Source organism: Brassica oleracea, chromosome C5, assembly GCF_000695525.1.
Source record: "Brassica oleracea var. oleracea cultivar TO1000 chromosome C5, BOL, whole genome shotgun sequence".
NCBI lineage: Eukaryota > Viridiplantae > Streptophyta > Magnoliopsida > Brassicales > Brassicaceae > Brassica > Brassica oleracea.
This window is the reverse complement of record NC_027752.1, coordinates 43,070,193-43,095,057: the sequence shown is the minus strand read 5'-3', so window position 1 is coordinate 43,095,057 and position 24,865 is coordinate 43,070,193. Positions and strand designations below refer to the sequence as shown.

The following is a 24,865-nucleotide window of genomic DNA, read 5'->3' as shown; positions in this document are numbered from 1 at the left end:
CGGACCTGCTACAGATCTTTTATTATCAACCCGGGAAATTTTTACAAGCTCTCAACTCACACCCGACCCCAAATACACTCAAGAAATTACACTTAATTTCTTATAGAGAAAGATTTTCTCACAAGAAAGATTTTTTTTTTTTCTCTCTTTCTTGCTCACTCTCTTCTTCTCTTGTTTTCTCTTTGTTTTTGGGATGGATTTCTTCTTCTCCTTGTGTGGTTATTTATAGGAGATTATGGGGAGTTGGTGAAACTTCTTGTTGCACCTACCAAAAAACACAAAAGAAATGTGTTGTTGAATTAATCAACAAACATGTTCTTGATACAACTTCTTGTTGTACCTACCAAAAAAACATGTTCTTTACACTAAGAACCTCTCAGTACTCGCACACAAAAAAGTATGCGGAAATGTTTCATATCCAAATTTTATGAGAAAATATAAGAGAACCTGATCTGAGGATTCTCCTTTGTTATCTGGGACTGCAAACTCAGCAACAAGCTTGTCCGCAGCCTGAGTAGTTTCAACCGTCAGAATGAATGTACCATATATCATCAAGTCATCACTAAAACAAAAAGACATTAGGGAACCACAAGACCTCAATAACAAGTTGTCCCTCCTTTACTTACCACCTTTTTCACAAACTGAGAAGAAGCCACCATAATAAAACAGATCAATGAAAAACCATTAGCAAAAGCCAACAGGTCATCATTCATCACGGAGAAGATAAGTTATAAACACCCTTCAGCTAAATTAACGTCGTCTTTCCTCCTCTACACTCTTATCTGGTCCAGCCACAAACCGATGTCTCGTCTTCTTCTTACCAATGTTACCTAGCCTAGAGTGGTCAAGTTTTGGCACAAAGACAACATGCCATAAATCGAGAGATACAACAAGAAGGGATTAACTTATAGGTTGATTGTTTGTAGTTTTTAAAATGGTTTTTGGTTTTTTGTTTTTGTAAAACTACTTTATTTGCTAATCAAGATTTTGTTAAAAATAATTCTCTACAAAATAGGGAAACTAGTTTTTCAAATAACTACCTAATTCTACACAAAAACTAAAATCTGTATTTTTATAGATTTCTATCAGTTTCCTAGGGTGATTTTTTTTTATTTATCATTTTCTTTTTAATGGTTTTTCTTTTCTTTTTTTTGTAACTGGTCTTTTTTTTTTATGTTTATCTCATTTTTATACTTCTTTCCACTCTCGTACCTTCACCTCACCATCACATCATCAATTTTTTTTGTATTTTATTAATTTAAAATAAGTGATTATACATACAAGTAGAGCAATTGTTTTTCGAGATTTTCATCTCAACACTCAAAAACTATTTGATCATACTTGTAAACTAGAAGAAGTTCGCTTACTTGTAAATTAAAAGAAGTTCAAAAATATTTCAAAAGGAAATTTTATTTTAAAAGTTACTAATTTAATTAATTACTAGAAATTATTTATACAAAAATAACCATAGAAATATATGTGTAAATTATGTTATTTTAGAAAAATATCATCAAATGTATGATATTAATTTTTTATAATGCCTAATTACTTGTATAATAGCATTTGAGATCAAATATGAAAGGCACTCAAGATCAAATTAATATATATATGTATATTTATATGGAATTTATGATAGTTTTATTTTGTATTTATATTTTGTTTTAAAATAATTTTTGTAAATAAATTTACGTGTATTTTAATGACAGTGTTTTATATTTTAATATTCATAATACTTTTATTTTATTAATTTTAAAAATAAAACCAAAAACTAAAAATCTAAATCTAAAACAACCATTCATGTTTTACAAAAAACCAAAATCTATTGCAAAAACAAAAACAAAAAACAAAAATCCAAAAATCAGAAACTAGAATCTAAAAACTAGGAAAACAATCATCACCTTAAATTAATTAAGCACTTTACATTAAAAATAAGGGAAAAATGATATAATTGCGGTGAGCGTGGATCGAACACGCGACCTTCAGATCTTCAGTCTGACGCTCTCCCAACTGAGCTATCCCCGCTTGACAATAAATTCCTAACGTACTTTTAGATATTATACTAACTCCATTTTCGTGTATATTGTAAGATTTTATATCAATACTTGCCTTTTTTGACTGATTCCCTATTTGTTAGAAACTATCGAATAGCTTTGCCGGTTTAACCATTGAAAAGGCTTAAAACCATTGTGCAATGCTCATGAACATCAACTAGACTACATTCTTAAAAGGCATACAAGAAGACTATAAATATGCATGGGATTAAGATTTCTTAATTTTAGCTTTGTTGCTGATTAACGTGTTTTGTCATGATACGAGTTTGCTTAAAAGACAAAAACTACGTCACACGCAAAAGTTTGTAGCAAAACATAACCGGAAGAAATCTCAAAACAATTAGACATTTTCTTCTTAACAAGAGATGAATGGTTTTAGTTAAAAGTGTTCCGATTTTCCAATCTCTCATGATATCCACCACACTGAAGATCATTGCCTGCTTTTATATAACATAAAGTTTCCACAAAATTTCCATAGAAAAAATAAGTTGGACAGAAGATCATAAAACACATTCTTAGTACTAAAGCCCGATCCATACAGACAAAACACATTCTCTGATAGTGATTGGCTCACTTCGCTCTACTATTCTCTGAGCAACCAGAATCAGATTAGATGATTCTCACAACAAAAAACAAATCGAAAGTTTATACATTGGAAGAAAGATTTTAATAGTAAACGATTTTGATTAATTTGAGAGAGAACCAAAAAAAAAAAGTGAGAGTAATACCATTTTTGTTACTGATCTAGGAAGTGATCATATAATCTTCTCCTCCAACTCCGTCTCGCTCTGCTGCTGCTTCAGCTAATCTCTTCCATGTAAACTGGCGTTGTTCTTCAACTTCTTTGGACTTGGCTTGTTTCTCTTCGTACTGTCTCCGGCATTCTTCGAAGAGTTTAGGATCCATCTCCATGAACATCTTCTTGATATTTGCGGTTAGACCATGAACTGCTTGGTTCCAGTGAGACTGGATGTTCTTCTCCAGTGCGGGGTATATTATTGGAAGGATTACGCTTCGGTTCTGCGCGATTAGACCCACTATGTGCTCATTGTTCCACAGGAACAATGCTCGTTCTGCAACCTTTTATAAGATTTTTATGAGATATGAATGTAAGTACAAGGCACAAAACCCACGTAGAATTGCAAAGTTTGAGCTATTGCAAAAAGATTTAACAGGAAATTTTGTGTAATTGCTAGCATCCAATGAAATTAATTACAGACTTGTGATTAGAACCAATGAGATCAAACCTGCTCCAGTCTAAAACACAAATGGATACAACACAGAGAAAGATCCTTACATCTTCTTTTCCGAGCTATTCTCTTGTTAAAAGCATTGTGCAATGAAATCCATGGCAAACGCAATAGTACCAATGGACTCAGCGAGTTGGTATGGTTTAGGTAAATAAAGATGGTCTAAGAATCCAAGGACCATTTTCAAGAGTAGTATCTATCAACAACATGAGATAATCCCATCAACTAAATGAGTGTAGCATTATCATGATCATTTTGTGAATTGAAAGGGATAAAAGGAGAAAAAGCAAACAATATAAAGACAATTGCAACATAGATTCTGTGATGCACTAAAGTTGCATACTCTTTTCACGTGAAAGAATCACACCCAAGTTAACTTGAAGGTGATACTCATAGAGGACACTAGCACACAATATCTCGAATTCATTACCTCCATATGCTAAATTCATTTCGAAACATAACTAGCTAAAGAAACAAAATATCCAGCTTTAAGGTGATGTGTATAACAAGACTACTAACCTGAAAGTGAGAGCTATTGAGGCATCGAGCAATCTGTTGGAACAACGGAACCATACAACGCTGGAACTCAACAGGCTGTGTTGCCTCAAGAACTTCTTCAAGTTCCTGAAGGAAGAGATTCTCCTTGGTGCAGTTCGTCACAGGCCAATACTTCAACAACCCCCTGATCACCGTATCCGCTAGCTTATAATCCTTTTCCACAAACTGAACGATGCAATACGACAACTGCTGATGATATATCGCTATCGGTTTAGGCTTATGCAACGGTATCAACACCCTGATGAGAAACAGCTTATGCTCCTCCTTCATAGGCAACGCAAACCCGTTTATGATACTGCCTAGAATCTCCAAAAGCTCCCCGATCCCGCCGTGCCTCTCCGTCTCATAGATAAACCTATAGAAAATGTTGTTGATCGCTTTCCTAATAAACGGCCTGTGTACCATAAACTTCCCGTAGATCCTATGGAGAATCGTTTTCAAATACTCCCTCTCTCTCGGATCCTCGGAGTCAAACAAGTCGAGCAGCTTCAACACAAAGGAATGGTCGATATACCGTTTGGCCACTTTGGTATCGGTATCAGTAGAGACAACGTATCTCAGCAGCAGCTCGTAGACCAGCTGTAAATGAGGCCAAGAAGGCTCCAAATACGGCTCCTCCTCCTCGGGATCCGCGGGCTCCTGGCCCGTGTTCTCGTGGGAGGCGGGAGGGAGACAACGGAAGAGATTGAGAGAAACCATTTTAATCATTTCCTCCTGACACGACTCGGAGATGACCTTACTAGCTCCGGACTGTATAAAATCCACCAGCTCCAGCAGCGTCTGCCTCTTGATCTCCTTCTCTCTCGCGTTCTTGGTGGTATCAGTGAAATCAAAGTGGAAACAGCAGTTCTGGAGCTTCCTCAAGAACAGAGATTGCCTTTCCGAGACGGGAACGTCCCTGAAGAGAGGGAGCGGGGTCACCGAGGTTATAGGAGGAGGAGGGGCTGTTGTAACTGGAGAGGAAGGAACCAGCGCCCCACGAGAAGCGTGGCTAACGACAACATTGGAGCCACCAAGACCGTAGCTTGAAGGTTCGTTGGATTCGGATTTAGAGGGCTTCTTGTGCCCACCTTTCATTATTTTCTTAAACATGGCTAAAAGGAACTAACTTTAAACTCCACCTAACTAAAGAAACCCTAATTTGGGATCAGCATGCAATCGAAATCCCTAATTAATCAAATTCAAATTCCAAAACCTCGGATTTTTTTCAAAGAGAGCCTTCTTCTTCTTATTCTTCCACTATGACTCGATTAGATCAAGCTCCCTCATTTTCCCAATCTCACGAGATGGAAACAAGAGGTGGAGATAGTTACCGGAGTGTTGTCGGAGATCTGAGGCGGTGAAAATCAGACCATTGGTGTGATCTAAGAGATCTTGTCGCGCGAGTATACGCTGGTTAATCGGACGGCTGTGATTTACCGGCGAACAAATAAGGAAGAAGAGAGCGAGAGAGAGAGAGAGAGAGAGCGGAGAGAGATGATGGCTAAAGAAGAAAAGGGACTCGAATCAAATCGAATACAGCACCCAAAAAATCGCTTTTTTTTTTTAATAATTAATTATTAGTACTTAATTACTAACCGTAATCTAGATTAGTTTTTGCGCGAAACAAAACAGTGTGACAAGCAGAAAGTTGGCAGAAGAATATATTAAACAGAAAACACAGTTTAAAATAGAAATGTGAGTTTTCTATAATGCGTCTGATTCTCAAAAATAATAGTATATAATTTCTTATTTTTGTCAAGATTTTTTTTAATTAAAATCAGTGCACAGCCGAACATTATACTCATGGACATATAATTTACATTCACAGCAAAAGAAAACGGATTATGTTAATGTAAAACGTATCTAGGTTGTAAAACATCGCTTTGTACTCTGCCCAATCGGCTTTCCGTTTGAAAATGGTCGACCCAATATATCTAACAAAAGAAATAGATAAATAAAAAATTCTCAATATTATAATTATATATATATGTATGATTGAATATAAATTTTTATAAAAAATATTTTTATCTTAACTTCTACAAATAATAATAAAAATTTAACAAAAAATATTTTTAAATATCATTTACATTTTAAAACTGTTATTTCTGCACATGATGCAAAAACACTTACTAATATTGAAACCATCTACGGTTGACTCTACTACGTGTCACCAATTAAAACCAGTAAAACTTAAGTTAATTGCGGCGATCATTTAGTTAATAAAAAATTATTATAACAAAAATGTCGATTCTACTAAGTGTCACTAATCAAAACTAATAAAAGCTAAGTTAAATTGCGGTGGATACTTAGTTAGTAAAAAAATTATTACAGCAAAAACGTCGACTTTCCAATCAAAACCAATAAAAGCTAAGTTAAACTGCGGCGGATACTTAGTTAATAAGAAAATTATTACAACAAAAAGGTTAACTCTACTACGTGTCACTAATTAAAACCAATAAAATCTAAGTTAGATTGCGGCTATTACTTAGTTAATAAGAAAATTATTACAACAAAAACGTTAACTCTACTACGTGTCACCAATTAAAACCAATAAAATCTAAGTTAAATTGCGGCGATTACTTAGTTAATAAGAAAATTATTACAACAAAAACATTAACTCTACTACGTGTCACCAATTAAAACCAATAAAATCTAAGTTAGATTGCGGCGATTACTTAGTTAATAAGAAAATTATTACAACAAAAACGTTAACTCTACTACGTGTAACTAATTAAAACCAATAAAATCTAAGTTAAATTGCAGCGATTACTTAGTTAATAAGAAAATTATTCTAACAAAAACATCAACTCTACTATTTGTCACCAATCATAACCAATAAAAGCTAAGTTAAATCGCGGCGCTACACAGGAGAGAGCTTGACTGTGACAGACAATGGCCGTTCCAAGGGAAGTCAATGCGATGGAACAAAACAATGTTGACTGTGATATTGCTGTTGAATACGAGTTTTCCTCGCTTCTCGGTGCCTTAGCCGCCGCAGCTGAGTTCGGTGACGTCGTCGCCTTGGGCACAGCCATTGGTATTTCCTTTCTTCTTCGTTGTCGTTCTCCCTAATGTGTATCCTCATTCCTCTCTATCTTTGAGTGACTTGTTGCATTGAGTCTGTGATGGAGATCTATTAATCTGTCTTTGAACTTTTGATAGACACTATGCATGGGTTTACTGACGAGCCACTTGAGAATAATGACACGGCACTTCACTTGGCGTGTCTATATGGTAACCTCCCTTGTGTTGAGGTAACCATTGTTCCCTGCTTTGTCATTTCTACTGAACCTTGATGATGTATTTGTACACTACCTATTGAGTATTATTTACTGCAGCTTCTCCTGGAAAGAGGAGCTGATATGGAGGTTAAAGATTTATATAGAGCAACTCCTCTACATAATGCTTGCGATGGGGGTAAAGTTGTTCATGGCCCCTTGTATTTCTTTCTCATGGTCACGTTCTATTGCTCATTGTTTTTTTTTTTTTTTGAACTTGGGGGCGAACAGGATACTTAGACATAGTAGAGTTTCTTTTAAGCCGAGCTAGTGGTCCTGAATGTGCGAAGAGAATGATTGAAACAATCGACCAACAAGGTGACACTGTAAGTATTCTTCCATCTTCAAATGACTCAATTTTTCTCCATCTCTATTAACTATGGACTAATGACAGAGTGTTTCTTGTTAACAGCCTCTGCATAATGCAGCGAGAGGTGAGTATGTCGATGTGGTTAGGCTTTTGCTAAGTTCAGGGGCTTCACCAACGACTAAAAACTCCAGCGGGAAGGTAATATTTGAAAATATTTTTTCTTCACTTTTAGACTTCCAATTATTTTGATTAGTGATTAAAGCAAGGTTGTGATTATGCAGACACCAGGTGATTTAGCTGGTATAAACAGTGAGGCTAGGAGGATCCTCGAAGTTGCGGTTGGCAACTCATCAATCTCCTAGTGATCCTGCAATCTGCAAAATTCTTAGGCCTGTGAAGTTGGGCCTTATCTTCTTCTTCTTTTTTTATCTTATTATTGACTATTTTTATACAAAGGATTATAATCTTTTTTTTTTTTTGAAACTACAAAGGATTATAATCTTATACCAATGAATTATGAACATCATGTCGGTTTCAGTTTATGAAGATTGTTATCAGATTAATAGATTTGAATGTGTTCTCTCGTTAGCCTTTATATAACAAAGGTGAACAGGACCTTTCTGAAGAGTTGCAAGACTGCTGCTGCATGCATATAGAGCAAAGCAATGGTTAAAAGCCAAAAACTAAGCAAGACAAGTAGTAACTAGATCGTGGCTCTCATGCATAGTTCTTATTCGTCTAAATTCAAACCCCTAAAATTAGATTGAATATATAAATTGAAAACGAACCATGAGATCTTTTTATACAACAACATTCATTTTTTTTTTTGTCACTATACAACAACATTCATTAAGAGCAAAATTACACGAATAATAAGTCAGTGGGTTAAAAAGTGAAGAATTCAGAAATAAAGACCCCAAACATAAAAAATAATAAAAATAAAAATATGAACCACCAATTAGAAAAGCAGCTTTCGACTTCATCGTAGCGCAACAGCACTTAAAAGAGAGAGAATCCATCTCTCTCCTTTTTGGCTGTCTCCGAGAAACACTCTTTTCTTTCTCCGGTGAGAAGAGTTTTTCCGGGGAAAGTCAGCAGAGCTTAGTTTTAGTTTCTGTAAGAGGAAGAGGATAAATAAGTAACTTCTCCAATGGCGGCTGCGCCGGGAAGAGCTCGTTCAGACTATGATTACCTCGTCAAGCTCCTCCTAATCGGTGATAGCGGTAACTCTAACTTCTTCACTCTCGGCCTCTCTTCTTCATATGGAGTAAAGAGTAAAACACAAAAGCTTCATAAACTGTTTGATCTTTCACCGGATAATCTTCTTGTTTTTGCGATCTGAGTTTGCAATTAAATATTTTAATTTGATGATAGAAGTAGTTTAATAAAGTTGTATGCTTTATCATTTTTCTATGTTAATTTATAGTTTTTGTGTAAACTTTTATCCCCGTGCTAATGTATGTGTGTGTGTTGTATAACGCAGGTGTGGGAAAAAGTTGCTTGCTGCTGCGTTTCTCTGATGATACTTTCACCACAAGTTTCATTACTACCATTGGGTTTGTCTTTCTTCATTTAATTTAAGCTGTTTTCTTCTCTGTTTGGTCTTGAAGATTGTTGACAAACCTTTGTCTGAATTCCTTTTTTACTTCTCCAGAATTGATTTCAAGATAAGAACAGTTGAACTTGATGGGAAGCGTATCAAATTGCAGATATGGGACACCGCTGGACAAGAACGTTTTCGAACTATAACTACAGGTAAAAAAACTGGTTTATGCTTAGAATGCAACAAGCTTACTTCCAAGTAAACTGAAAGTTACTCAATAATTTGTATGAATCGTTCTGTAGATGATTGCTCAATGCTATTCTCTTAGAAGATTAATTTTACTTTTTACTTGTTGTTAACTTTCACTTCTCATTTTTTTTTAAAGTCTTTGGTTCTTTTTTTCTCTTTCAGCTTATTACAGAGGAGCAATGGGTATATTACTCGTCTACGATGTAACAGACGAGTCATCCTTCAACAGTATGTCTTTTGCTATTTTTTGTGTGTGAGGAACAATATTGTAAAGACGCTTGTGGGAACTAACACAATTTTTTTTCTCCAGACATTAGGAACTGGATGAAGAATATTGAGCAACATGCTTCAGATAGCGTCAACAGAATATTGGTTGGTAACAAAGCTGACATGGACGAAAGCAAAAGGGTAACTTTCTCTTGACCATGTCTTCCTTTTACATTTCTTAGGTATACTAATGCTGCATCTTCTTCTTCTACAGGCCATCCCAACATCAAAGGGACAAGCTCTGGCTGATGAGTATGGAATCAAGTTCTTCGAGACGGTGAGCTGAAAAAATATATAAACATGCTTTGTCTCTTAGTTCAAAGATTTTCATTTTATTGAACTGATGTTTTTGGAAACTGTTGCAGAGTGCAAAAACAAACCTGAATGTGGAGCAGGTTTTCATGTCTATTGCGAAAGACATCAAACAAAGACTCACAGAAAGCGATACAAAGTCTGAGGTAAAGAAACACATGTAACCATATGAAACTGACTATATATATCACTGAGGAAAATGTCTGCTGTCTGCTGTCTTTGTTGCAGCCCCAAGGGCTCAAGATCAAAAAACAAGATGCTAACAAAGCCTCTTCGTCTTCTACAGCTGGAAAATCAGCTTGCTGCAGTTATGCTTAGAAGAAGTTCCATTGACCAGTTTCTAGTCTATTGTCGTGTTCATTAATCTTCCCCCGTGTCATTCAGAGAGATCTTATTGTTATTCTCACTTGAAACAAGTAGAAGAGAGGCTTTCATTGATGGGCTGTGATCTTTATGTCTATGTTGCTATCTCCATTGCCTAACACTTGAAATGGTAGTAGACAATGTTTTAAGTGTTCAAAAACCTTGAGTTAATACAATGCAGGTGTTGTGGTGTGTGTAAACTATAAACTAAGGTTTGACAGATCGAAATAAGATATTTATAGTGAGGTTATTAACTTATTATTACACAATCTCAGTCGAGGTAAAAAGAACAATCTAATGAACTGATAGATTTACAAGGCAAGGTTCATCTTCTTGATAAATTTACACACAAAAGAGCCTAGGCGGGTTCTCATCAATGACCTCACGAGCAGCACCGGCTTTGATGAGTTCTGGAGTCAGGTTTTCTCTTCAGAGAGCTTGATCCTTCTTGCAAAAGACTAGGTACCTCCATTATCTGTTTCATTTTCACACCTGATTCACTTTCCAGACCAGTATAAAAGTGAAAAGGGATCATCAAGATATGATTCCTTACCTTGAGAGCAAGCTCTTCAAAGCATTGCTGCACGTTTTCTCGGGTTCTTGCGCTACATTCATGAAACAAAAACTTGAGTTCTTTCGCTAGAGCCGTTCCTTCTTCTCTGCTTACCTTCCTCTCAGATTCCTGTAAACAACAACAATAAGGTGAAAACCAAGTTCAAGTTGATTTGGTTATAAGTAAGTGTTACTAGTACTACTACTCACTATGTCAACTTTGTTTCCAACGAGCATCTTAATGCAGTCATGGTTAGTCGAGTAGAGCTCAATCTCTTTGGCCCAAACATCTGCCAAGTTCAGAAACGTCTCTCTTTTCGTCACATCATAAACTGCATCATCCATCACCAAGAAAGAAAGTATTATAATTCCTAGGAAGTTTTTTACCGACACAGTTACTGAGGATTCTAATCTTCATATAACATTACCTAGAATGATTCCTTGGGAGCCTCTGAAATAAGAACTTGTCAATGTTCTGAACTTTTCTTGTCCAGCTACACAGCAACAAACCAAGAACCATGAGTATGGTGGTACCTAACAACACTTGTGAATATCTCATATTGGTAAAGATTTAGCTAACCTGTGTCCCAGATTGTCAGCTTTACTCTTTTTCCTCTTACTTTCAGCTGTTTGATCTTAAAATCAACACCTACAATGTTATAACGTTCAGACCAATGCCAGACGGATAGGGAACAAGAAAAGAAAGCTTTGACAAAACTTCTCAGACAGATTTGATGCGACTCTAATAGGAACAGAAACAAGTCTCAACCAGCAAGCGTCTAGTCAAATATAGATCAAAAGAAAAGCAAACAAAAGATCCAATAACAATAACCTTTTGATAAATTCATAAGCTACCTCCCACTTATGGAAACTACTAAGCCTAAACAAATGCCTTAGCTTCAATTCTCAATGTGTTATCTCAGATATTATAAGTTGACTTCATTTGAAGTTTGACCAGATAAGACTCTAGCTCTGAGAGAAGGATAAAGCTAAGTACCATCCTCAGACAAACAAGAAAACGATACTACTTTCAGCTCATTTTTTCATGGGGGATGATGAAACAGAAAGTTTAAGTAAATACCGATGGTAGGAGCAAGATCTTGGACAGAGCTGGAAATGAAACTGAGAAGCAAGCTACTTTTACCAACACCAGAATCTCCAATCAACAAGATCTTGAAAGACAGATCATATCCACTTTGTCCTGAAGAAGATCCCATTTTTCTCTCTGCAGTGATCTCAACTCTAAAACTCTCCTTTTGTTTTTTTTTTCTTTTGTCGATTTAATAATACTGTAGAAATATAACAAACGGAACCCAACCGACAAAAAACTCAGGAGAGATCAAATCAAATCAGACCAAAACCCTACTACTTCGCAAACAAACAAAAAAAAACTAAATTTTTGACTTCTTTCAGTGTATAGTAATGAACAAATGCTTCTTGTAAAATGAGAAACTTTGAATCAAATGATTAATTTAAATTAAGAAAAGGAAGAAACTTTGTTCTTTACAGAAAAAAAAAAAAACTAAAATGTAAAACGTCTATGAAACAATATATACACTGATAACGTCAATTTATCTGCTTCACGACACGTATCTCTGTTTCTGTTTCAACTTTTCTTCCAAAGTCCGTCATGTGTCCACGTGTCTATTGCGTTTGGTAACGGTTGCGATTACGTTTTGCGGTTGAGAAAAGAAAAAAGAAAATCTGTTTCCTTACTTAACCTCCCTCTCTTCAAGGTCTGTTTTACAGATTACTTACAAAACAAAAACATTAAACTGTACTCTTTTTTTTCTCTTTATGCGTTGTTCTGAGGAAACACCTTCTCTATGAAGTCAAGAAAACGCTGGGAGTAGTAAGTAGGATCAACGGCTGAGATCGATTTAGAATCAAAATGAAGAGACTTGTAAGCATGCTCTATCTTCTTGGTCATGTTGTACTCTTGTAATATATCTATAATGCCTAGATAAAGCACCACGTCGCAGCAATCGTGTAGTATCTGTCTGTCTTTCTCTTCTGTTCCCGGTATCAACTCTGCTCTCGCCGGCATGTTCACTCCTTGCTGTATCTGCAGCCTATACATTTCAAGAGATTAAGATGAATCATAGTTTCCTCATTTCGCCAATGAGTTGAGAGTTAGTTAGTTAGTTAGTTACCTGGCTGTTCCAGGGAGAAGGAGATCGACTTCTTCATCTCCCACAGCGGACGCTCGCAATCTGCTGCCTCTGATGTGAGGACCAGTTACAACATTATCACTCCCTCCAGGAACAAGAACTAGTCCCTGGTGGTAAGATAACATGTCGTCCTCGATTGTATCTGTTACATCATCATTCATCATCATTAGGAGGAGATTCTATAATAATAATAATAATAAGCTTTAAGATATGAGAATCTCACCATCTTCAGCTACACTCTCTAACGCATCAGCTGTTATACTTCGAGAACGGACCAACTGGGTCCTTAAATGCTCTGGAGCTCGGTGATGCACACCGAGCAAAAGGCTGTAATCCATTATGTTCTGCTCTACCAAGAACTTGCTATCGATCTCTAGTTGCCTGTTTACACCAGTAGTGAAAGAAGTTTAAAAACATGAATTGAAAAATGCATATAGTCTTGGAGAGAGCAGTACTTTAGTAAACCCTCCCGCCAAGAAGGCTCCAAGAAGAAGCTGTAGTTCAGATCTAAATCTTTAAGTATAGTGTTCTCGTCTATCTCCACTTTGTCTGCAGAGCGTCCCAACTTCGAACCTTTAAGGTCAAATCTCCTATGGATTCTTAGATCTGTAAAGAACATGTTACCCATCACCACAAAGCGGAACTGCAATGCAAGATAAATATTTGAAGTTAGTATCAATCTCAAAGCTAATGATATAGTACAAGAGGGATGCATAAGGACCTTTTGACCACTTGATGGTTTTATTCTGTGAAGGCCAAAGAATTTAGTAATGAGGGTGTTCTCATACGTCTTCACATGATGATGGTAATATGGAAGCATCCTCAGGAGAACCTACACATGAAGGATTTGATTATACTCCATTGATCACACACAAGCTCTAACCAGCACTACACAACTGCATAAGTGGTGACAGACCTTGACTTCAGATTTCCTGAGTGTTTTAATCATGAACCGATCATCCTGAGACAAGAAGAAGACACTCCCACTCTTCCCTGGTGAAGAAAGTTCCCTTAAGGTATCATTTCCACAAATGGACATCATGTAATCAGCTGAATCCATCTTGAACATCTCCCTCAGGTTCCTACAAGGTTTATAATGAATGTAAGCACCAACGAGACAACTAGTAGAAGAAAATTTTTATACTAACCTGAATACCATTGGACAATAGTCCTTCCATTTAAAATCTTCAGAGTGATGAGGAGGCGTCATCGCGGAGCCAGCTCGAGGAAAACTCATCCAAAAGCTAGCCCTAGGTCCAAAGTCCGCTGTCCTTACTTCTCTTCTTTGTATAGGCGTTATTTTCCCCACTGTGTATCTAAACGTTTGAACCAGTTCATTACCACAATACTAGGCTAAGCTTATCTCACAAAAACAGATTATCTCACAGGACATTCGGTTCAGGTAGTTCGGTTTCCGGTTTGTTCGGTTCAACATAAATCTTATTGAATTAACCCGAAATAAAATTCAGTTCGGTAAGGTATTCGGCATCCCAATTTTTTTTATTTCGATTATATTTTGGTTTAATTTTGTTAAAATTTTGAATAAATTCGGTTAGCTTGATTTGAAATTTGGTTAGTTCAGTTTGGGTTTTTTGGAATTGTTTAGTTATAGTTTCTTTTTAAAAAAAAAACTGAAGTAACCAATTTCCGAACCGAACTGAAAACTGAACTTTAAAAATAAAAACTACCAAATCAAACCGAACTCGTAAGCAAAAAAAAATTTGGTCGGTTCGGTTCAAAATCTCAGCCCCAGGATACAGGACTAGAAGGAGCAAGCATATACCTGATTCCAAGCTGCAAACTAAGCATCAAATCATAACTCCTGTGACCTTTGATAACAACTTCCCCTGGCTTCTTAGCTTCTTTAAAAAGCCTCTTGTTTTTCCTCTTAGCTCTTTTCGAAGTAGGCGAAAACCTGTTGTCTACCACCACACGCTCACTGATCAGAACACCCTGCATATACTCCCGTTCCAAGATCGGTCTGTTCGCACTATACTCCTCAGTACTGCTTCCCCTATCCAAATCCGAGTAATCATGCCCAATCACTTTCTCAATACTCACTTCAAGACTCCACCGCCTCTCCAAAGAAACCCTCCCGTTGCGTGACTGCTCCAAGTTAATCAAACTCCCTTTCGAGAGCTTGTTGTTGCCACCACCACCGACTCTAAGACTCTCCATATTAACCGAAGAAGCTGCAGCAACTTGGCTCTGCCTCCTCAGATCAGGCAACACGCCTCTTTTCCTAAGAGCGTTGAGATAAAACTCCTGCACGGCGGGAACTCTAGTCCCTGCCGAGTAAAACGATCCTTTCCCATCTTTCAAACCACGCGTCCACGTCCCTACGTAGCAACCACCGTCCCTCCACGTGTACACACCGAAACCATGCATCATCCCATTCAACCAACTCCCTTCATAAGAGTCCCCAGTGATCCAAGTCAACGTCCCTTTCCCACTCATCTTCCCACCTTTCATATCCCCAAGATAGATATTCCCATTGCCCCAAGTGTACTTCCCTGGCCCTTCTCCCCAACCCTGAATCCAAGAGCCTTCTAAGACGTCTCCGTTAGGGTAAACTTGATACCCAAGCCCGTGTTTGAGATTCAGCCGCCACCTTCCTTTATACGTTAAGCTGTTAGCGTCCGTGCACGTCCCCGTGCCGTGCATGTACCCTCCTGAGAACTCGCCTTCGTAGCACGCGCCCGAAGCCCATCTCATCTTCCCGTTGCCGTGTCTCATCCCGCGTCTCCATTCGCCGACGTAAACGGAGCCGTCTGACCACGCGTACTTCCCTGGGCCCTCGGGGATGTTTCCGAGGAGAGTGCCGTCGTAGGACTCGCCGTTGGGGAGGGAGAGCTCCCTGTTTCTGAACCTAGCGTCCTCGGAAGGTTCGGAGGTGATCTCTCCGTTGGTTAGAGCGGAGAGTATCTCTTTCTTGGTGAGTGCATCAACGGATTTGGTTCTTTCTGCGAATGCAACTGGTCCTCCTCCTCCTCCCACTTCAATGTCAGACATGTAATAAATCTAAAGCACACAAACTGATTGAGAGAGCGGAAGCTTAGGTAACAAGAAACTGTATAGAAATCGATAAACCCTTGCACTGTCGATACTCACTCGTCCACTATCTTTAGTACATCACAAACGCTCAGAGCAAGAGGCGTTCAAAGCTTTCAAGGAGAATGCTACTTTCAAACAAAACATGAATTATAGAAATGTGGTCTCAGCTAGTACACTCCGTGGAGAAAGAAGCAGATGCGAGAATCAGGTTCCAGGTCACGATGTGTGGATCTAGAATCAGAATCAAAAGAAAAGGAAATTAAACAAACTTTTCATGAATAAAAATACTAATGAGGAAAACATGTAGATATATAGTAAGGTATGGTCACAGAAGCAAATACTTCCTCGAAGACACGCATCTAGTTCTTGGTCCCACTTGAAAGAACCAAAGAACTCATTCAATTTCACAAAGAGAGGTAGAGAATGAAGGGATGAGTAAACAAAAACTACTATTTGTTTTTCTCAAAAAAGAAAGAAGAGATTCCTCCCACGTCTCCAAATAAAGTCTTTTTATTTATAATAACAATTTTCAATCCTTTTTGAATTCTGATTAAAGAAGAGATTCATCACCACGTCTCCAAAAAAAGGCAGAGTATGACAAAATTTACCGAACAAAAAGTTAAGAGAGAATCCTACTTTCTGGGGACTGATCAAAGGAATCCAAAATGTTCATCACAACTTTCACAATCTCTAATCTAAATTTTGAAATCTCTACACATAAAAGTTCATGACGAGACTCCTCATAATCTCTACAAACACAATAAGCCATTGTAAACAATAAAAAATTAAAATTTGGATTATTAGAATCACAAAAGCAACTCCATTTCAATCTTATATCAAAGACAAAATGAAAGCATACAAAATCAAAGATCCAACGTTTAAAGTTTTCAATCAAACAGAGCAGAGACACACACACACAATAAGGGAACCGAACGGACAGAACTTGAACCGGATCCAGAAAACCAAATCCAGACCAACGAAGTAAGAGGTGTACAAACCGTTGGGACAGACCTCAAAGCTGCTCTCTTTCTCTGTCTTCTTGGTCTTCTTCAGAGCTTCTTCTGGGGGTCTTTGGGGTCAATCTGTACAAAAGAGACGATTGGACCAAATCCCGAAGCTAAAGCAGTAAGCGCGACAATAACAGCTTTCTTATTACAGAAACTCTTTTTCCATAAAAGAAATACCAAAAGACGAATATAAATACCAAAAGACGAATATAACCTTCGTATCACAGGCTGAACCTTTTTTAGCTTTTTTTTTTCTGATCTTTGCCTACTTAAAAAACTAAATTCTTAAGAGTTTAGCCAGCAGATTAATGTCTTGAATTGCAAGAGTTAGTTATACATTATATATGTCTAAGTTGAGATGGGTTTAGTAGTTTATCAATTACTAGATCTTTTCATTGTGGTCTATGGTATTTGTTTAATAGCAAATATTTGGTGTATTGTATAAGAAAATAATATTCAACAAAAAAAAATTGTTGTGTTTTAGAAGGTAGAGATGTTGACCTGCTTGGCCGGTGAAGGGGACATTTGTGTTTTTCTTACACTAATCCACGTGCGATCCAGTATTTTAAAGTCAACTTCTGCTTACCAATTGAGTTTGAAAAAAAAAGGTTGGAACAATTCAGTTTGAAAGAGATAACAAGTTGCTGGTTATAACTTGTAACAAAGAAGCGAAAAATCAGAGCAGTTCTGGAATTTTTAGTGGTCATTTTATCATCTAAATGATATATAGTCAAACTGAGACTTGTTGGTGATTTTGAAGTTGTAACCAGTCCGGTCCAACATTTTCAATTTTTTCTTAATGTCCTAGGCTCATTTTAAATTTTGTGTCATTATTTGTGTACAATTTTTATCATGTCTATTTACAACTAAAATCATCACTCAAAATCATGATGTCCTAAGCGGTCGGTAATTTTGTCTATGCTCAGGACCGGTCCTGAGCTGTAGTTAACCGTCCTTAGGCATGGCGCTAACTCCTTTAAGTATCATGAGAACAAACTCAAGCGTGAGTTGAACGTATGTGCAGTATGATTAGATCGCACATGTTTGTATTTGGCATTATGTTTAAGATCGTATTATGTTTCGTCTTAATTCAAGACATTAATTAGTTTAACGTCAATCATACCTATTAGTTAAGAGATCTCTATTAGTTAATGATGTTATGGTCATATTTTGGCCATGTCGACTAAACATTAGCATGTATAATTGGGCAAAAACAATAGTAGTTTATACTCAATCCGTTTCACAATACATGATGTTATTTCTTAGTGCATAAAGATTAAAAATTTTACTTTTCTCTAAAAAGTGGTTTAAAAATATGATTTAAAAATCATTCAAATAATTACAGAAATGACTACAACATCTAATTGGTTACACAGTTTTCAATAAAGTTAAAAATAACATAAAAATATTAAAACATCATATATTTTGAAACAACAAAAATCTTCTAAAACGGTATATTTCAGTGCGAGAAAACAAGAAAATGTACCAAACAAAAGGACAGAAATAAAGGTAATGATAGTCATTGTAATTAGGGGTTTTTGCCAAAACTAACCCACAACTTGATTTTAACCCCAAACTTATACCCAAACTTGAATCAAATGCAAAACTAACCTAAAAACCTAGTGAAATTACAGCTCACCCCCTTGTGACCAAACAAAAAAACAGAAGCCATTTTTACGAATATAGCCCTAGTAAATCGTCTGAGTCGTCTGAGATGTTGGAAGTCGTCTGGACGACTGAAGTGTAAGTCGTCTGGTACCGGTTTATTTTAAAAATAATTTATAAATCTTGTAAAAAAATATTTTGATGCGTGAAAAATAAAAATCAAGTAATTATAAACAGTTTTAAGTGATATAAATTAAGATATGATAAAATTGATTTGTTTTGAAGATAGATGAGTGGAAGTAGTGAATCATGAAATACTTTGGTTTAGGAGTTTGGCAAACATATGTTGTAGTATTGTATGTATTGTTAGGGTTAGATTTTGGAAAACTAAAATGTTTTTTTCAAAAATTAGTTTTCACCTATATGTGTTTATTTATGTGTATAGTAAACACTTTTCAAGTTTGATTTGATTTTATGAAGTCTTTAACTAGATAATTAAGTTTAGGGGTTATGTTTAGGGTGTGGACAACTTATATTTCAGTCGTCTGTTGAATAATTTACTCGGACGACTTACATTTCAGTCGTCTGGTGAAGAAATTAAAACAGACGACTTACATGTAAGTCGTCCAAATATTCCCGCCTAAAATTTTTTAAAAAAAATATTTTCCCGCTTAAATAATTTAAACCAGACGACTTACTTGTAAGTCGTCTGGAAAATCTTCTATTTTAGTTTCCCGCTAAAAATATTTAATTTCCCGCTAAAAATATTAAACTCTTCTGGACGACTTACATGTAAGTCGTCTGTTTTAATTTCTTCACCAGACAACTGAAATGTAAGTCGTCCAGGAAGTCGTCTCAGTAAAAAATATTTAATCTAATTGGATTTTTTGTCTCCCTATATAAAGAAAAATTTACACATTCTCCCTCCTCCTCTCAAATGGCTGCAACAAAAATGTAATGTTCATCATTCTAAAACTCTCCAACCTCTCTCTAATCTCTTTGACTTGAAAACACCAAAACTTTATATGAATTTTTCAGTTTTGTCTCATGTATTTCTTACTAATCTATCTCTTTTACAGATTTTTAATCAAATGGTACTTATCTTCCACTAATTTAAAGGTAGATCTATTAATTTTAGATATGTATTTTTGTGTGTTCTATAAATGTAGATTTATCTAATCTTCCACTCATTTTCTCTATTTTTAAGCCATTTGAATGTTTTTGGATATGCAGGTTTTTCAGATCTGGATTTGATATGCAGATTTTTCAGATCTGGAAGACTTCTGAGACGACTTACTTCTAATATCTTAAGGGTTTTTTGCAGAATTGACCTATAACTTAAAGTCAAACACAAAACTAACCTCCTTTTTTTTTTGAAAATTGGTTTTGCCCTATTCACCCCACAAGTTCATATAATTTACGAAAATGCCATCAAATTTTTTTTTTTTTCGAAAATGACATTTTTACTCTCTCACCCTCATCATCTTCAAGTAATTACAAGATTGTCATTGTCATCAATACCACAACCACCATGAACAACCAATTTGAAGCTCTTAATGTTCCCAAAATCGATTTACCCTTCTTCTTTTTCCATTCTTGTGAACTAAACACAACATATCTCTCACTTTCTCTCCACAATGAGCTAAAAAAACCTAAGATTTTGATTCTAAATTTTTTATGGTTCATAGAGTCATAGAAGCTAACGATTCTGGGTGGGTTACTTTCGTTTGTGATTCTGTGTGCTTGGAGAAGCCTTGTGTATGCTAAGGAACTTATCTCACCAATTTAAGGTATGACATCGAGTTTTTTTCCAGATCTGTTCGTCAGACGACTTACTTGGGAAGTCGTCTGGCTGTAGACAACTTACCTGGAAGTCGTCTGGTCAACGCAGAGGTTATTTTTGCAATTGACTTTGAAATCTGTAACCTGAGACTACTGAAAGTTAAGTCGTCTGTTTTTGTTTGGTTTCAAAAAAATTTCCAAAGAACCTAGACGACTTACATTTCAGTCGTCATAGGTTAGTTTTGCATTTGACTGGATAATTTTAGAAGTTTGACTTCCCCAGACGACTTACATTTCAGTCGTCTGGCGAAAATTAAAATAATAATATTTTTTTAAAAGTAGACGACTTACAGTTAAGTCGTCATAGGTTAGTTTTGCAATTGAAAAAAAAACTTCAAGATTTAATTATATGCAGACGACTTATAATTCAGTCGTCCACGAGATGACTGAAATGTAAGTCGTCCAGGATTTACGAGGTTTGACCAGAATCTCAGAAAAAAATCCTGGACGACTTACAAGTAAGTCGTCTCGTGGACGACTGAAGTATAAGTCGTCTGTGTATAATTAAATTTTGAAGTTTTTTTTTCAATTGCAAAACTAACCTATGACGACTTAACTGTAAGTCGTCTACTTTTAAAAAAATATTATTATTTTAATTTTTGCCAGACGACTGAAATGTAAGTCGTCTGGGGAAGTCAAACTTCTGTAATTATCCAGTCAAATGCAAAACTAACCTATGACGACTGAAATGTAAGTCGTCTAGGTTCTTTGGAAATTTTTTTGAAACCAAACAAAAACAGACGACTTAACTTTCAGTCGTCTCAGGTTACAGATTTCAAAGTCAATTGCAAAAATAACCTCTGCGTTGACCAGACGACTTCCAGGTAAGTCCTCTACAGACATACGACTTCCAGGTAAGTTGTCTACAGGCAGACGACTTCCCAAGTAAGTCGTCTGACGAACAGATCTGGAAAAAAACTCGATGTCATACCTTAAATTGGTGAGATAAGTTCCTTAGCATGCATAAGGCTTCTCCAAGCACACAGAATCACAAACGAAAGTAACCCACCCAGAATCGTTAGCTTCTATGACTCTATGATCCATAAAAAATTTAGAATCAAAATCTTGGGTTTTTTTAGCTCATTGTGGAGAGAAAGTGAGAGATATGTTGTGTTTAGTTCACAAGAATGGAAAAAGAAGAAGGGTAAATCGATTTTGGGAGCATTAAGAGCTTCAAATTGGTTGTTCATGGTGGTTGTGGTATTGATGACAATGGCAATCTTGTAATTACTTGAAGATGATGAGGGTGAGAGAGTAAAAATGTCATTTTCGAAAAAAAAAAGAAAAAAAAAATTGATGGCATTTTCGTAAATTATTTGAACTTGTGGGGTGAATAGGGCAAAACCAATTTTCAAAAAAAAAAGAGGTTAGTTTTGTGTTTGACTTTAAGTTATAGGTCAATTCTGCAAAAAGCCCTTGTAATTATGTGCTATATGATTAACACTTTTACATATCTTTTTCGGTGGATTATTATAATGATGTTGGGATTAGTGATCAGAAAAGTTGATTTATCATTTTTAAAGGAAAGAAACTTATAAATTAAAGAAAAGAAAGGGCAACTTCATTACTAACAATACAAAAGTAAAAAAAAAACAATACAAAAGTATAATCTCCCATGCTACGTACAAATGTCACTTAAAAACCAAAAGAATATTATGTTACACACAAAAACAAAAATATAAAAAACATTCACCACCCTAAGTCTTATATAATCTGTAAAATAGCTTTCATAGTCTCAACTCATATTTTCTCATTTTTGTTGTTTTGGATCAGCCACGATTAATATTTGAACATATTATTCCCTACAACTTAAAATATATTATTCCGCATTCGTAGGTTTTCATGTAAAATTAGAAAGTAATCATCGGTTCGATGTAATGTTACGTTCACTAATAGCATTTTGCGGTAAGATCTTTTAAATATTTTGATTTTATTGCTCCATCCATATATATATATATTTGCATTTTATAGGTTCTTACATCTTTGATTCGTACTATCAACTAATCATATATATCATCATATTTAGTCTTAGAATCAATACATTGCATACATCTCACGATTATCCAAGTACTTAGTTATGCACTATTCTCAAATCAAATTTACAAACCATTTGTTTTTTAAACTTTGATTAAATCCTTTGTTCAAGAAAAAAAAGAGAAGATAGTCAATTCCTTCACACAAAGACACCGTTGCAAGTAGTGGGGTTGGCTACCACTTATTAAAGAAAAAATCCACTACATTGTCGTTTTCTCGTGGTTGTTATTTCCAGCTTCCACCGTTACTTTAGTTTTTTAACTCTGCGAGACCAAAAACATTCTTCGTCAACAATCATTTATTTGACATAACTGTATTTTAAAGAGGGGATGTTCATTGAATTAGAGGTCGAGGGTATACCGCATTATCGAAGGGGAAACCAGTATATATTGTTTGAGAGAATTTAAATCACAAAATTAAAATTTATAGGCTAATTTTGTGTATATGACTGATAAACTCCTTGCTATAACAATGCATGTGTCTCGTTTTGATAACACATAAAACATCAATACTATTAAAAGGGAATGATTCTTAAAAGTTGTTTGGACCTTTTCATTTATCTCATTATTTGTTGGTCTTACTTTAAATTTAGACTAACAATATGTTACCATATATTTCTCTAACAATAATTTATTCAATTCCTTTATTTATTCAAATCTCACTCCTAAATCCTAATCACTACTATAACTATATTTACCATTTTGATTTTTAATCGTAAAAGCATTGAAACTAATGTTTTATGTTATCACTTTTATCATATAATATATAATTTAAAGCAAGAGAAGTTACACGACATATATGTGTACATTCTAACTTCCTCTTTCAGTAATCATATCATATATAAACTTTCCCACTAAAATATCATATCATATACTAAACTTTCAACCGTCTATAGTTTGATAGATATTTTCATATCTAAAAATGAATTTTCTGAATATTCATGTCACCTTCACAAAAATGTAGAAATTCAATAGTTCTGTTAAAGTTAACCCGACTTCACGATATCAGTATTGATTATTCACGATTTTGAAAATTATTGGTATAGATATTAATACTTTTATATACTTTTCAATTAAAAATGAATCAATACTATTAAAAGAGAAATAGTCTTAAAAATCTAATATAAAAAAGTTGTTGGAGTCATGTATAACTTTTTTTTTTGGTAATACCATTAATCATTCTAACCATACAATATTTTAAATATTTTTAACAGATCCTAATATTATTCCTTATTATACCTTTACCCAGAAAAATATTTCATCAACCATGTTTTTGTACAATAACGTTAAAAAACTATATCAAAAGGTTGTTGGACCTGATATGGACGTAATGGGTCCACATATGTTCGGGTATTTAGGACCCTAAAAAATATCTAAAAAATCTGAAAAATATTCGAAACTCCAAACAAATACCCAAAAAATTCAAATACCTAAAAATTCAAAATCTTATTCAAAATCTGATACGATGAACTGAAAAATACCCAATTTTTTTTTTTATTTGAAAATTTACCTGAAATCAAAAACTATTTATGATCGGGTCTAGGGTAGGACCCGGACTCAAACAAAGATCTACGGGTCCAAAAAAAACTTAATAGGTTATCTTCTGTGAACCTAAACTAAACCTATATTTTCATGTCGGTTCGGTTTGTTTTTTTGATCCAGATATAATTATCATGCCTAAAAGAAAGTTACGTAAAAGTGTACATATAAAATCTCAAATAAACTAATTTGTAGATTATAGAACTGTTGAAAATTATATCTTTCGATATAATATAACTTTGTATTATAATATAATCCAAAAAACCCACGCTTGGAATCAAAATCTAGTCTTATAGGTTGTAACTGTGAGATATATATCATGTCGACGAGCATGTCAATATGAGGATGTCGGGGCATATTCACGACGACTATTTATAGGAAAAAGCAAAAAAATTTATCAAAATATTTGCTCACATATGCTCTCTATTATTTTCTCCAATTCAATAAAATACACCCGTTGCATATGAAAACAAAGCTCTGGAACTGTTAACTATGCATGACAAAGCCAACGTAATTGGAACAATGATTCAATCTCCACTCCTTTAAAGTACACACTACATTCTCATTTCTGGAGAATTTGATTACTGTTATAAATTAAGCATTGAAATGATCATCCACTTCTTTACCAAACTCAAGCACTATGATCATCCACTCCTTTACCAACTCAAGCACTATGATCATCTACTCATCAAACACTATGATCACCCACTCATTTACCAAATTAAGCACTATCTTTGTTATTTTATGTATTGTTGTTCACTATAAATACCATCACTCATCTCACTCTTTTGTACACCATAAACAAGAACAAGAGTTTATAATCAAAGAACCATTACATCTTCTTCTTCTTCCTTATAATAAACTCTCTCCCTTATACTAGTGTTATTTGCTTCATACGG

At 35.3% G+C, this 24,865-nt stretch overlaps 6 protein-coding genes and 1 non-coding gene across 8 annotated transcripts in view; 2 read left to right on the top strand and 5 right to left on the bottom strand.

The window, feature by feature from the left end:
• Positions 1–713, bottom strand: part of LOC106292380 — a 6,720-nt gene extending 6,007 nt beyond the window's left edge. Inside the window, exons 1-3 of the mRNA XM_013727973.1 lie at positions 627–713; positions 448–510; positions 313–340 (exon numbers count right to left, since the gene is read on the bottom strand). Coding sequence (XP_013583427.1) covers positions 313–340; positions 448–510; positions 627–713 — 178 coding nt within the window. The remainder of the gene's footprint in view (positions 1–312; positions 341–447; positions 511–626) is intronic.
• Positions 714–1,949: 1,236 nt separating this feature from the next.
• TRNAF-GAA lies at positions 1,950–2,022 on the bottom strand. The gene has a single exon. It is a non-coding gene; the product is annotated as a tRNA-Phe (tRNA).
• Positions 2,023–2,549: 527 nt separating this feature from the next.
• LOC106294880 (serine/threonine protein phosphatase 2A 57 kDa regulatory subunit B' beta isoform) lies at positions 2,550–5,434 on the bottom strand. Its single transcript, XM_013730573.1, has 2 exons — positions 3,821–5,434; positions 2,550–3,131 (listed from the first exon to the last, which is right to left on the bottom strand). Exons 1-2 carry the CDS (start codon positions 4,949–4,951, stop codon positions 2,796–2,798), a joined length of 1,467 nt encoding a protein of 488 aa, XP_013586027.1. The 5' UTR covers positions 4,952–5,434; the 3' UTR covers positions 2,550–2,795.
• A 1,253-nt stretch (positions 5,435–6,687) lies between these two features.
• LOC106294883 (ankyrin repeat domain-containing protein 1) lies at positions 6,688–7,798 on the top strand. The gene is made up of 6 exons (XM_013730576.1): positions 6,688–6,878; positions 7,004–7,095; positions 7,180–7,258; positions 7,351–7,445; positions 7,532–7,627; positions 7,711–7,798. The coding sequence occupies exons 1-6, from the start codon at positions 6,734–6,736 to the stop codon at positions 7,789–7,791; spliced, it is 588 nt and encodes a 195-aa protein (XP_013586030.1). The 5' UTR covers positions 6,688–6,733; the 3' UTR covers positions 7,792–7,798.
• A 598-nt stretch (positions 7,799–8,396) lies between these two features.
• Positions 8,397–10,355, top strand: LOC106294881 (ras-related protein RABE1e). Its single transcript, XM_013730574.1, has 8 exons — positions 8,397–8,652; positions 8,913–8,985; positions 9,084–9,184; positions 9,384–9,449; positions 9,532–9,629; positions 9,703–9,765; positions 9,854–9,946; positions 10,029–10,355. Exons 1-8 carry the CDS (start codon positions 8,580–8,582, stop codon positions 10,116–10,118), a joined length of 657 nt encoding a protein of 218 aa, XP_013586028.1. The 5' UTR covers positions 8,397–8,579; the 3' UTR covers positions 10,119–10,355.
• A 28-nt stretch (positions 10,356–10,383) lies between these two features.
• Positions 10,384–12,204, bottom strand: LOC106294882 (ras-related protein RABC2b). The gene is made up of 6 exons (XM_013730575.1): positions 11,797–12,204; positions 11,296–11,364; positions 11,144–11,209; positions 10,926–11,047; positions 10,717–10,845; positions 10,384–10,638 (listed from the first exon to the last, which is right to left on the bottom strand). The coding sequence occupies exons 1-6, from the start codon at positions 11,930–11,932 to the stop codon at positions 10,546–10,548; spliced, it is 615 nt and encodes a 204-aa protein (XP_013586029.1). The 5' UTR covers positions 11,933–12,204; the 3' UTR covers positions 10,384–10,545.
• Positions 12,205–12,285: 81 nt separating this feature from the next.
• On the bottom strand, positions 12,286–17,099 carry LOC106295373 (phosphatidylinositol 4-phosphate 5-kinase 9). Of its 2 annotated transcripts, none has more exons than XM_013731257.1 (9): positions 16,939–17,099; positions 14,670–16,171; positions 14,035–14,202; positions 13,803–13,968; positions 13,608–13,718; positions 13,342–13,529; positions 13,110–13,267; positions 12,869–13,028; positions 12,286–12,787 (listed from the first exon to the last, which is right to left on the bottom strand). In XM_013731257.1, the coding sequence occupies exons 2-9, from the start codon at positions 15,896–15,898 to the stop codon at positions 12,511–12,513; spliced, it is 2,457 nt and encodes an 818-aa protein (XP_013586711.1). In that variant the 5' UTR covers positions 15,899–16,171; positions 16,939–17,099; the 3' UTR covers positions 12,286–12,510. The 2 variants fall into 2 exon arrangements, with proteins under 2 accessions (XP_013586711.1, XP_013586712.1); XM_013731258.1 differs by having other exon boundaries at positions 16,952–17,099.
• Between the last annotated feature and the right edge of the window lie 7,766 nt (positions 17,100–24,865).

What these genes read in the sequence shown, in the direction of transcription:
- LOC106294883 (XM_013730576.1), top strand. Translation starts at nt 6,734, where the DNA reads ATGGCCGTTCCAAGGGAAGTCAATGCGATGGAACAAAACAATGTTGAC. An exon ending in CGCCTTGGGCACAGCCATTG is followed by an intron (nt 6,879 to 7,003) that starts GTATTTCCTTTC and finishes AACTTTTGATAG; the next exon opens with ACACTATGCATGGGTTTACT. An exon ending in GTAACCTCCCTTGTGTTGAG is followed by an intron (nt 7,096 to 7,179) that starts GTAACCATTGTT and finishes TATTTACTGCAG; the next exon opens with CTTCTCCTGGAAAGAGGAGC.
- LOC106294881 (XM_013730574.1), top strand. Translation starts at nt 8,580, where the DNA reads ATGGCGGCTGCGCCGGGAAGAGCTCGTTCAGACTATGATTACCTCGTC. An exon ending in AGTTTCATTACTACCATTGG is followed by an intron (nt 8,986 to 9,083) that starts GTTTGTCTTTCT and finishes TTACTTCTCCAG; the next exon opens with AATTGATTTCAAGATAAGAA. An exon ending in AGACGAGTCATCCTTCAACA is followed by an intron (nt 9,450 to 9,531) that starts GTATGTCTTTTG and finishes TTTTTTCTCCAG; the next exon opens with ACATTAGGAACTGGATGAAG.
- LOC106295373 (XM_013731257.1), bottom strand. Translation starts at nt 15,898, where the DNA reads ATGTCTGACATTGAAGTGGGAGGAGGAGGAGGACCAGTTGCATTCGCA. An exon ending in TGGCGGGAGGGTTTACTAAA is followed by an intron (nt 13,268 to 13,341) that starts GTACTGCTCTCT and finishes TGGTGTAAACAG; the next exon opens with GCAACTAGAGATCGATAGCA. An exon ending in AGAGAGTGTAGCTGAAGATG is followed by an intron (nt 13,029 to 13,109) that starts GTGAGATTCTCA and finishes ATGATGTAACAG; the next exon opens with ATACAATCGAGGACGACATG.
- LOC106294880 (XM_013730573.1), bottom strand. Translation starts at nt 4,951, where the DNA reads ATGTTTAAGAAAATAATGAAAGGTGGGCACAAGAAGCCCTCTAAATCC. An exon ending in TCAATAGCTCTCACTTTCAG is followed by an intron (nt 3,132 to 3,820) that starts GTTAGTAGTCTT and finishes ATCTTATAAAAG; the next exon opens with GTTGCAGAACGAGCATTGTT.
- LOC106294882 (XM_013730575.1), bottom strand. Translation starts at nt 11,932, where the DNA reads ATGGGATCTTCTTCAGGACAAAGTGGATATGATCTGTCTTTCAAGATC. An exon ending in GCTGACAATCTGGGACACAG is followed by an intron (nt 11,210 to 11,295) that starts GTTAGCTAAATC and finishes GTTGCTGTGTAG; the next exon opens with CTGGACAAGAAAAGTTCAGA. An exon ending in CTCCCAAGGAATCATTCTAG is followed by an intron (nt 11,048 to 11,143) that starts GTAATGTTATAT and finishes TGGATGATGCAG; the next exon opens with TTTATGATGTGACGAAAAGA.